The sequence below is a fragment of the Mirounga leonina genome, unplaced genomic scaffold (genome assembly GCF_011800145.1).
Source record: "Mirounga leonina isolate KUSES-001 unplaced genomic scaffold, KU_Mleo_1.0 Mir_495, whole genome shotgun sequence".
Lineage (NCBI taxonomy): Eukaryota > Metazoa > Chordata > Mammalia > Carnivora > Phocidae > Mirounga > Mirounga leonina.
In genome coordinates, this window is record NW_023270782.1 from 17,377 (window position 1) to 29,578 (window position 12,202).

The 12,202-nt window shown below is 49.2% G+C and overlaps 1 protein-coding gene and 1 non-coding gene across 6 annotated transcripts in view; one reads left to right on the top strand and one right to left on the bottom strand.

The window, feature by feature from the left end:
• LOC118000428 (tRNA N(3)-methylcytidine methyltransferase METTL2A) overlaps positions 1 to 12,202 on the bottom strand; it is a 43,162-nt gene that overhangs the window by 17,357 nt on the left and 13,603 nt on the right. For 2 of the 5 annotated variants that reach the window (XM_034990112.1, XM_034990111.1), the window contains exon 8: positions 3,386 to 3,488. In XM_034990112.1, the coding sequence (XP_034846003.1) occupies positions 3,388 to 3,488 (101 nt within the window). In that variant the 3' untranslated portion in view covers positions 3,386 to 3,387. Of the gene's footprint in view, positions 1 to 3,385; positions 3,489 to 3,940; positions 3,999 to 12,202 lie in introns of those variants that run through there. The other 3 variants (XM_034990114.1, XM_034990118.1, XM_034990115.1) reach the window with 3 other exon arrangements.
• Positions 11,398 to 11,542, top strand: LOC118000432. Its single transcript, XR_004676456.1, has one exon. It is a non-coding gene; the product is annotated as a small nucleolar RNA SNORA67 (small nucleolar RNA).

The following is a 12,202-nucleotide window of genomic DNA, read 5'->3' on the forward strand; positions in this document are numbered from 1 at the left end:
CCCCCCCCCCCCCCCCCACTGGATCCTGTCTCAACTCACGCTGCCTCCATCTTCTGCGCTACCACGAAAGTCTGGTCCACCCTTAGCGGCCGGAATACCCCGGGGCGGGGGGCGGTTGGGGGCTAGTTCCAAACTGCTCTCCACCCTTGCCCCACCCCACAATACATTTTTCCAGCTGTGTTAATCTTTTAAAATGTAATCCAGGTCGGACCACTCCCTCTCTTAAACCTCTCCAACAACTTCTCACTGTAATGAGAAAACATTCCAACTCAGCAGGGTTTATGAGGCACTTGGTGGTCTTAAGAGCCCCGCCTCTTTCCCCACCTCCTCCACCATTGTTTCTGGTGACCCAACCCTGGCCTCCCTCGGGGTTTTTGTTTGTATGGTCGTCTGCCTCCGCCTGCTATGCTCTCACCCGGGATCTCAATGGCTGCTGGGCTCTCGGCCTGCAACTGCCCCCAAGCTCACACCGCACGGACCCGGCCACCAGCGTCAGCTGCCCTCTCACATTAACGTCCCGGGAAGGGCTCTGATTGGCTTAGCCCGTGTCACATGCACACCCCGTCCAATCATCTGTGGCCAGAGCGGTCATTGGGTGGAAACATGGCTGCCATGGTGCCTTGGTTCCTCTGGGGTTGGAGGACTGGGAGGGGGGACGTTCCTGGAGAAGGGGGTTGTGTCATGAGCTGCAGTTTGCCTTTTCTACCTCTGCTCAGTCTTCAGTGCACGGGGCCGGTCAGCAGCGTTTAACCTGTTGGGGACTGCCCCTTTTATTTGTCCAATGAAAGGTTGTTTTAACCAAAAAAAGGGCAATATATAGTTACTGATAAAAAAGTTCAAAAATACAGAAAATAATGGGGAAAGAGACCCCAGATTTCTACCAGCTGATGACAACCACTGTTAACCTCCTCTGGCTCTGTTGTCCTCTGGACAATTGCCAACCATGAACCCGAAGGGCCGCTCTCCTCGCAGCTTCCTCAGAGTGCAGTTCTGATTATTTATTTATTTAAAGGTTTTATTTATTTATTTATTTATTTATTTGAGAGAGAGAGAGAGAGAGAGAGACCATGAGCAGGGGGAGGGGCAGAGGGAGAGGGAAAAGCTGACTCCCCGCTGAGTAGGGAGCCTGAGGTGGGGCTGGATCCCAGGCTCTGGGATCATGACCTAAGTGGAAAGCAGAGGCTGAACTGGCTGAGCCACCCAGGCACCCCCCCCCCTTTATTTATTTTTGTTAAGGAGGCTCTGCCCCCAAGCAGGGCCTGACCTCAAGACCCTGAGATCAAGACCTGAGCTGAGATCAGGAGTCAGAGGCTTAAACGACTGAGCCACTCAGACGACCCTTAGTTCCGATTCTTCTTTTCTTTTCTTTTTTTTTTAGGGTGGGGGAGGGGCAGTGAGGATCTTAAGGTGGCTTCATGCCTAGCTTGGAGCCCAGGGTTCCATCTCACAACTCTGAGGTCATGACCTGAGCTGAAATCAAGAGTCGGATGCTTAACCTACTGAGCCACCCAGGCGCCCCCAGTTCTGATTTTTTTTTTTTTTAAAGATTTTATTTATTTATTTGAAAGAGAGAGAATGAGAGACAGAGAGCATGAGAGGGAAGAGGGCAGAGGGAGAAGCAGACCCCCTGCCGAGCAGAGAGCCCAATGCGGGACTCGATCCAGGGACTCCAGGATCATGACCTGAGCCAAAGGCAGTCGCTTCACCGACTGAGCCCCCCAGGCGCCCCCCAGTTCTGATTCTTTTTTTTTTTAAAGATTTTATTTATTTATTTGAGACAGAGAGAATGAGAGACAGAGAGCATGAGAGGGAGGAGGGTCAGAGGGAGAAGCAGACTCCGCAGGGAGCCCGACGCGGGACTCGATCCCGGGACTCCAGGATCATGACCTGAGCCAAAGGCAGTCGCTTCACCGACTGAGCCCCCCAGGCGCCCCAGTTCTGATTCTTAACCCCATTTTTTTCTAATGCTCACTCATCCCGTGTGGTAGCTTCAAACCACCGCCTTTGTGCTGGTGATTCCGTCATTAAATCCTCTGCTGCCTATTTCTTAGGTACAAATTTGTATCTGTCTGTCGGACCTGGCAAGTCCACGAGATGCCTGTGGCCGGCTCAGACTATAGGCTCGTCACACTCCCTCCATGTCCTCACATCTCTTCCTCTCTTGACTGAAACCCTAATTATGGCATCAACATTCCTCCCATGGTTAAAGCCAGAAACTTCCAGGTTATTCTCAGTTTCTCTCACTCCCTGCCTCCCTCACCTCATACTCTTCACCAATCCTATCCATTGTACTGGTTAAATGTGGCGGGCCCCGTTCTTGCTTTTCTGCTCTCACTTCCAAGCATTGGTTCATCCCATCTTGCTGTAACTCGTGGAGTCTTCTTCCTGACCTCCCTGGCTCTAGTCTCCCCTGCCCCTGCATCACCCCCCCACACACACACCCTTTCATCCCCTGTGATTATCTCTCTGAATTGTGGCCAAAGGTAATTTTCTTGAATGTCCCTGTAATTATTCTGTTGTCCGCCTTTTAGTGTCTCCAGTGGCCCTCTGCTGCCCACAGGATTAAGCCCCAACTCCTCAGCATGGTATCTGAGGCTCCCACAATCTGGGAGGAACTGACTGGAAGACATTTGTAATTCCCAGGAGACGCTCCAAGACCTGCGCCATGCTCTGTCCTCCTGAACAGCCACAACCCTGTCCACTTGTGGCTCCTCCCCATAAATGGGTCTTTGTGAAATTCCCTTCCTTTGATCAGACACCATCACCTCAACCCCATCCACCAGGAAAAATTTCACCCTCGGGGCACTTGGGTGGCTCAGTTGGTTAAGCAGCCGACTCTTGATCTCGGCTCAGGTCATGATCTAAGGGTCCTGGGATTGAGCCCCATGTCGGGCTCCCCACTCAGTGGGGAATCTGCTTGAGATTCTCTCTCTCCCTCTCACTGTGCCCCTCCCCCCAGCTCACACGTGCGCACACGCGCCCTCTCTCTCTAAAATAAATAAATCTTAAGAAAAAAACAAAAAAACAACAACTTCACCCTCCAAGCTCCTGCCTGAGGGTTACCTGCTTGTGACATCCTCCCTGAGAAAAGTCCTGCTTTTCTGTGCTCTGGGAAAATGGAATTTATAGCAAGAAATGTATAAATAGAAATCATTTCTGTAGGAATAAATGCAAAAGGCTAGATTTTGTTCCTTGATGCCCTGGGTGCTGCCACACCAAACCCCTCACCCACAGATCCCGCTCCCAGTTAGGACCCGCCCCCCGCATGTGCATATATAAATGCTAAATACTTCACACAACGCTCCTGTCCACAGATAATGTTTCCCTGAGGCAGTGTGAGTTGGACAGAGAGGCAAGGCGGAGGGAGAGGCTCACCCACACTTACGTCTACCAACTCGGCCCCTGCATCTGGGAGGCTGAAGCCAGCAGCATCCCACGGGGACTCACATGGGTCCTGAGCATTTCTGCATTCACGGGTCCTTTCCTCCCTTCAAAAAAAATACATTTAACTGTATCACACATACATGTTGATACAAAAACAAACATAAGGCTGCCTTCATGATCATATATTCATTAGTGTTATATTCATTCTTTATTTTCTGGTTTTAAAATAAGTGATAATGAAGGGGCGCAGTTGGTTAAGTGTCCAACTCTTGGTTCAGCTCAGGTCAGGATCTCAGGGTCGTGAGATCAAGCCCCACAATGGGCTCTGCGCTCAACGCAGAGTCTGAGATATCCTCTCCCCCTGGCCCCCACCCCGCTGTGTGTGCACGCACGCACACTCTCTCTCTTTCCGCTCTCTCAAATAAATAAATAAATCTTTAAAAAAAAAATGAAAACATTTCCCAGGGCTCCTGAAGTACCACGGGCCGAGGCACTGTGCCCTAGAGAATGTGCTCTGTACCTAATGGGGAAGCTGACCTTGACTAAGGGGAAATACCTGAAATTTGTTGAAAGCCCGGAGGTCTTACCTCCTCTTCTTCACAGCTCTTTGGGACCTTAGAGAAGAAACTTAGATTAGTGCTCTCTGCTACAATCTCATATACACTCACACAATAACACATGTTTATTCTCTCCAGGCCAAGGGATAAACCATTGATATAACTGCTAAATACACAACATATAATGATGTGTATCTTACACAAAGGAGTTTTATAAATACAGAACAGCCCACTGCAGTTGGCATTCAACGCCGTTCTCTGTGAGTTAGGCCTGTGTTATGGGGGTCACTAAGGCTGCCAGATTATGTGTATTCTCTTACTTCTATCCAAATTACTGTTGAGGAAACTGAGAATTAGAGGAATCCAGTAACTGGGCCAAGATGGCACAGAGAACAGACGAAAGGGTGACTCCAGGATTTCAACCTCAGTGTGTGCTCTTATGAGTTGTTCTGGACAGTTTGAGTTTGAGGTGCCCAAAGGCCTTCCACTGGAAAGAGAGGTCTAGGAGGTATTTAGATAAACTAGCTCAAGGCTCAAGTGAGAGCCTTAACTCATGACACAGATTAGGGAATTATCCAAGTATTGGTGGCCTTTGGCAGTTCAAAGTGGATCATCTTGTTCACTGTGTTGGTTTCTCTGTGTCACCGGGCCAGTCAGCCAGTTTCCCTATTCCTGTTTCTGCACCTTTTTTTTTTTTTTTACGATTTATTTATTTAATTTTAGAGAGAGAGAGCACGCATGCATGGGGGGAGGAGCAGAGGGAAAGGGAAAGGGAGAGAAATCTCAGGCAGACTCCCTGCTGAGCAGGGAGCCTGACGCGGGGCTCCATCTCAGGACCCTGAGATCATGACCTGAGCAGCAACCAAGAGCTGGATGCTTAACCGACTGAGCCACCCAGGAGCCCCTGTTTCTGCACCTTTAAACCATCCTGACTGGTCCTCCTCTTGGGAGCTGGGCAGCCTTGCTCCTTTGGTGGCTCTTACTCCCTAATCTTTTGCAGGGATGGCTGGTTTCTGAGAAAAGTTTAGGGGGCACCTTCCATCCACAGGCTCAGGGCTTCCGTCTCCAGACCCACTACTCCTCACTGGATGAGATGACAGAATTTGACTTTCTTCACTTCGGTGTCTGACATGCTCTAGGGACCCAGTTCCTGGGTGACATTCTATGTACTCATCCACCTGAGAAATAGTTATTGAGCACCTACTATGTACCAGACATCATTGTAGGTACTGAGGATACAATTGTGATCAAAGTAGACAAAATCCCTGACCCCCAAGAGCTCATATCATAGTATAGAGGCAGGAGGCAGATAATAAAACATTAAGAACAATGCTGTATGTCATGAGGAAGATAAGGCCGCATGATGTGGTATGATGGGGACGGGGAGGGAGGCAGGGAGAGGGCTCTAGGGGGTGGTGGTGACACTGGTCAAGGGCATCAGCAGAGAAGGACTCTCATAAGTCAGGGGACATCCAAGTTGAAACCTGGATGAGGAGAAGCCACAAGTCATGGGAAGGTGGGGTACATGCAGGGCGCTGAGGTCAGGAGCAGCAAGTCCTGCGGGGTCTGGGCATGGCCTGTCTGGAAAGCCCGCCTGCCAGGAGAATGGAGAAGGGGCTTGGAAAGACAGGAAGAGCCGAGGGTGGGCAAGGGGTACTGCCCTGGGCAAGAAGGCCCCACCCAGGGCAGCCAAGGATCAGCTGACTGGTGGGAAGGGAAAAGTAAGTCAAGCGAACACCACTCCTGGGGCGCCTGGGTGGCTCAGTCGTCAATCTCTGCCTTCGGCTCAGGTCATGATCCCAGGGTCCTGGGATTGAACCCTGCATCGGGCTCCCTGCTCAGCGGGAAGCCTGCCTCTCCCTCTCCCTCTCCCCCTGCTTGTGTTCCCTCTCTTGCTGTGTCTCCCCGTCAAATAAATAAATAAAATCTTAAAAAAAATTCTTAAAAAAAAATTTTAAGGGTGCCTGGGTGGCTCAGTCGTTAAGCGTCTGCCTTCGGCTCAGGTCATGATCCCAGGGTCCTGGGATCGAGTCCCACATCGGGCTCCTGGCTCAGCGGGAAGCCTGCTTCTCGCTCTCCCACTCCCCCTGCTTGTGTTCCTGCTCTCGCTATCTCTCTCTGTCAAATAAATAAATAAAATCTTAAAAAAAAAAATTTTTTTTTAATCTAAAAAACAAGAGAACACCACTCTTTCCTAAGGAAGGAGAAAGAGGGAGGAAGAAGGAGCAAGAAGGAAGCAGCGGCGAGATGGTCCACAATTTCCCTGGCCCTTCGTGAAAACGTACCAAGAATTCCCAGATGGCAGCAGCACGAGCATCGAGCCTCGCTGGGCCCCTCTGAGTGCCTGGCGGAGCCACAGAACAGGACGCGTCCCTGACGCCGCCCCGGGCCGCGAGGAGCCCCTCCCGGGAAGACGAGGCGCAGGTCCTCCCTGCACTGCAGGGGGCTCACAGACGGGACTCGAGCACAGTGTCAAGGTGGTGGATTACATTTTTCTCTTTGGATGAAAATGTCGCAAATTGTACAATGTTGCCAAACCAACACAATTCATGTAGCTGATTTCGGGGACTCTCTACTTGTTCGACACTTCTGAGAGTTGCGGTGTTTTCTTTTTTCTTGGGAAGGCTGGGGTGGCTGGTGGGTGGAGGTGGGGCCAGTGCCCTTTCTCCTCCCTCCACCCCCGCATGGCAGGCCGCAGGGCTGACCTCCGAGCAGGTGTAGCATTTTCCAGACAGGCCCAGTTGGTTGGAGCCAAGAATGTTTAAGCCCATGCATTATGTCAAATACCATTTATATCAAAATACCCCTCCTTAATCTTAGGCTAATTACCTTACGATTAACACTAGTCGTCTGACCTCGGTAAACCATGTATCCCCCCTGAACATCAGAGTTCCTCATCTGTAAAATGGAGATCATTTCATATTTCACAGGGGTGCTGTGAGGATTAAATTATATGAAACGCTTTTTAAAGAGTATTAAGGTCTAAACGGATGCCAGTGAATGTTCCCGCAGATGTGCTCAGCAGCAGCTTCATCGGGGCAGATGGGGGACTTTGGTTCAGCCTTGGCTTGACAGAAACGTTGGGGCCACCTGACTCCCAGGCTCTAGTGTATTCTTAACTATCAACTTCTGATCTTCAGTTTCTCAAGTAGCTTCCTTTCCTGGGGGGGAATCCCCTCGCCTTTCAGTTATGTTTGAGATCACAGATCAATAATCCTGGCTTATGTGCCACATTCTTGTGAGTTGGGCTGGCTTCGTAATTTTAATTGTCCCTAGATGAACCGAGAAGAATCCAGACCTTGGACCCGAGGGTCAGTAGGGGACAGGTCATCATTCTTACTCATTTTCTTAGTACATAGTGCACTTGAGTAACACTCTCATTAAAATGTGCTTAAAGGCAGATGCATTTATGACAAGAGTGGGCAACGCAACGCTCCCGATGCTGTGGGGTGGAGAACGTGGGAGTCTTCCACAATCCTCCTGCCTGTGCGGGGGCTGTTCCTTCTGCCTAGAAGGCTCTTCGCTCAGACACGCAGGAGGGAAGTCACCTCCTCCAGGAGACCCCATCTCAGAGGGCTCTTTCCTCCGCTCCCGCCTCTCCCTGTTTACCCGGCTCAATTCTTCCTGGCACATGCCCACCTGATTCATGTCCTATGGGCTTCTTTGGAATCTCTGCCACCAAATGTGAGCTCCAGGAGAGCTGTGACTGTTTGCTGTGGTGTTTCTAGGCTTAGGATTCACAGCCTTGGGCAGCAACGGGATCCAGCTAGCACTTACAAGGTTCTTTTGTTTTCACTGTATTTATTTATTTAAAAGATTTACTTTTTAGAGAGAGATAGAGAGAGCAAGGGGTGGGGAGAGGCAGAGGGAGAGGGGGAGAGAATCCAAGCAGACTCTGCACCAAGTGTGGAGCCCAACATGGAGCTTGATCTCACGACCCTGAGGTCAAGACCTGAGCCAAAACCAAGAGTCGGATGCTTAACCCACTGTGCCATCCAGGTGCCCCTCACTGTATTTATTTTTAAAAATATCTTCTGTTGGTGCCTCTGGATGGCTCAGTGATTTAAGTGGCTTACTTAAATTTAAGAATGTAAGTTATTTTATTTTTATTATTATTTTGTGGGGGAGGGGCAGAAGGAGAGAGAGAGAGAGAGAGAATCTTAAACAGGCTCCACGCCCAGCTGGACTTTTAACACACTGAGCCACCCAGGTGCCCCAGGATATTTTAAGTTTTAAGGGAGAAATCCAAACTCAGAGAAAGGAAGGTGGGGAATGAAGGACTGAATGCAATTTGGGGCTCACCTCAGGGTGAAGATGCCATGTTTGAGCCTTCGTCGAGGCTACTGGCCTCCACGTCTCGGAGACTCCCCCTGCCCCCCCAGCATGGGATCTGACTGTGGCTATTTGCTCGGTGACTTGATCATACACTATGTTCCACTGACTACATGGGAGACAGCGTCCAATCTTGGACCGAGAAATTCCCCGAAATAATGTGAGGTGGCGGCGCTGCACCATTTTAGTGTTTTTACCTGTGAAACTCACTGCCAGCACTTCTCCAAACCAACCTGCACGCCAAATTAAGAAGCATATAAAAGAGCTTGTAACGCATCGATGCAGCCGGGCTCTGAAAATAGCAGCCCAAACCACAAACCAGAGAACAGACCTTTGTGAACAGAGTGAAAGAAGCTGTTTGTCCTGGGCTCATCTTTTAAGGCACGGATACAACTCCCCAGGATTACTGAAGTAACATCTTTTTTTTTTTTTTTAAAGATTTTATTTATTTTTATTTGACACAGAGAGAGAGATAGTGAGAGAGAGAGAGCACAAGCAGGGGGAGCGGCAGGCAGAGGCAGAGGGAGAAGCAGGCTGCCTGCTGAGCAAGGAGCCCGATGCGGGGCTCGATCCCAGGACCCTGGGATCATGACCTGAGCCGAAGGCAGGCGCTTAACGACTGAGCCACCCAGGCGCCCCTGAAGTAACATCTTGAGGCAAAGATAAGAATCAATTGGGAGGAAAGTAGAATTATTTTTTTTTTTTTTAAAGATTTTATTTATTTATTTGAGAGAGAGAGAATGAGAGACAGAGAGCATGAGAGGGAGGAGGGTCAGAGGGAGAAGCAGACCCCCCGCCGAGCAGGGAGCCCGATGCGGGACTCGATCCCAGGACCCCAGGACCACGACCCGAGCCGAAGGCAGTCGCTTAATCAACTGAGCCACCCAGGCGCCCCGAAAGTAGAATTCTTAATACATTAGCTTTTCCTTTTCCTATTAAGTTTGCAAGGCCCTAATTTGCCAGCCGGAGCCCAAGAGTGAACTGACATGGAGGCAGGTCATGGAGCCAATGAAAAGCAAAGGTTTGACAGCATTAGCAGAGGCCAGGCTCAGGATGAAGCATAGAGACCAGGAGACGAATCTCAGACAATGAATGGGTTCGCAGTGCAAGAGCCCACGCTCTCCACGTGTGACACCCTGACCCTGGGCACCACCTTCCGCAACACGGCTTTACCCCAGTGGTTCCAGTGCCCCGGTCTCAAATTAAACTGTTACTCATTTTTCAAACACCATCGAATTTCTCTCCTCAGCCCAATTACAACTACTTAGGCAGAGCAGTCGGTTTCGGAAACTTCTCCATTAGACCTGAATCTAAACCACGTAACTTCCTGAGCAGCTTCACACGTGGAGCTACCTTCCCAGCCAACGCTTTTCTTGCACCAAGAATGTCAAGAGATCAGACCTGAAAATACAAAGTACAAACTGGTGGTTGCCAGAGAGGAAGGACAAAATGGGTGAAGGGGACTGGGAGCTACAGGCTTCCAGCGATGGAATGAAGAAGTCACAGGGATGAAAGGCACCGCACTGGGAATATAGTCCATGGGACTAGAACAGTGTGTCGTGACCAGCGTAGCTCTGCATGCAGGGAACATAGCGTAACGTAGAGCTGTTGAATCATTACGCTGTACATCTGGAATTAACGTAACGTTGTGTGTTGACTCTATTTCAAAAAAAAAGAAAAAAAACAAAACAAAACCAAAAACGAATACCAAGAGATACTGTTAGGAGTCAGACCCATAGTCCAGACAGTCTGTTTCTGAGTCGCACCAAAGTCCTACTTTCATCTACCCTGACCATGTTTAATTGGCCTCTGACCATTATTAGTGATTCCAAGGCTAAAAAATCATGCCAAGTCCCTTATGGAGTTTAAGGTAGCTTGACAGATTAAAAAGTCAGAGAGCAAGAGAAGAGAGTATAGCAGATGACAGAGAAGATCAAGGAGAGCAGCAGGAGGGAAGAGGCTCATTTCTTACACTTAAAGCCCAAAGCTCAAGCCAGGTGGCCCGAAGATGGAGTAAAATCTCTTCCTGGGGCGCCTGGGTGGCTCAGTTGGTTGAGCGACTGCCTTCGGCTCAGGTCGTGATCCTGGAGTCCCGGGATCGAGTCCCGCATTGGGCTCCCTGCTCGGCGGGGGGTCTGCTTCTCCCTCTGACCCTCTTCCCTCTTGTGCTGTCTCTCACTCTCTCTCTCAAATAAATAAAATCTTAAAAAAAACAAAACAAAAAAAAAAACCCTCTTCCTGTTACTTTGAAATGCCTCAGAGATGCCAAAGGAACGTCTTTAGTGGATCATTTAATAGATCTTTTCTTCCTTCCAAAAGATACAGGAAATACCATTTCAGTGACTCAATCTTTTACAGTCTTAGGTAGATTCCGTGTAATGGAAGAGATGGGGAGCTGGCTCCCTCCCATCCTTTACAACTCACTAATGAAGCTCAGCAAGGTGGCTGTTAGTGCAAGAGTGGAAGGGTGGTGTGTGTGGGGGGGTGTTGGACCCACGGCAGGGTGAGGAGGTGTCTGTGCGAGGCAGGGAGCTGTGGCGATAGTAACTTGGAGTGGGGCGTCAGAGCCTGAGAGGTGAGGCGGCCCTCCATGTGTGAGTGGTGACAAAAGGAGGAATGTTATATATGAGGGCATTGGCCCAACGTATTGAGGGTCATGGGAGTTTGGGATCGTTGGAAGAAGAATCTACAAGTACAGAGAATAACAACTAGAAGAAATCTTGTGCTGCGATGCACTGAAGGCATTAATCTGAACGGATGGTTTTCAATATACATGTTTAAGTATAAAAATATAGATGCAAATATGCGTGTGTGTACATATGTGCAAATATCCCTGAGCTCCGTCCACTGAGGGGGGTTGGGAACAGGAACACCCCAAAAGCAATGAGCACACTTAGCTTGGTTTCTAAACACCTTTCTGCATTAAAAGAAACCAGAACTCCTTGGGGGAAATTCAAACTGGGGCAGAGAAATGGGAAGATGAGCCTGGAACTTGTGCTTGAAGTGCTCAAAGAACATCGGGGAGTCACAAGGTCACAGAAGCTCTGAAGGGGCCCCCACTGGCGAAATCTGGGGTAACATGAGTACCAAAAGAATGAGAGTATATATAATGATCATTTAATAAAACAGAAATGAGTCCCTATTAAGAAAAGGAACAGAAAAAAGAAAGCTTTCGTAGTAGCAACTTGGAATAAAATCTGGCATGCCTGAGGTTGCTGGGGGAGAGGGGATGTCTGTTTTCCTTTGTCTTCCTTTGGCTGCCTACACGCACTTCAATCCCTTCTGCATAGACTCTGTCCCCTCCCCTGACCTAGGCCAGAGACACTGATGTGCAGCAGGTTATTTTAGTCAGTTATGACCTTCCCACCAACAGGGAACACTATATCCACAGAATCGGTCGTGGGGGATGATTTGGCCATAAGGGTGTGGCTATGAACATGATGACAGAAGCCAAGAGGATTCTTTGAGACATCAAGACCTTCTACAACACCCCATTGAGGAGACACCCCTCGATGTCGCTAACCTCATCTGCGGGGCTGTCCTGCTACCTAGCGAGACCCCGGGTTGTCTGGGGGCGAGCTGAAGAGGAGCAGGGGCGGGGAGGGAAGGGAGCCAAGGGATGGACATCTTGTCATTTTTTTTTTCTTGAATAAATGTCACTTTTTGAGGCAAAAAAAAAAACAAAAACGAAAAAACGAAAAAGAAAAAAGCAAGCTTTCCTTTAAAAATGCCAACCAATAAATGTAGAAAGAATGGCAGGATTAGGAGACACAGGCTACCATCATAGTAATTCAGCCAAGAAACTGCAACACAGATGCCAAACTAGTTTGATGAGGAATGGGTTATTTACCCGATTTCAAAGCACAACCCCACAAGATGCTTATTAGTAACTTTTCAGTGGAGAAACCCAGCAGATACCATCTCCATTA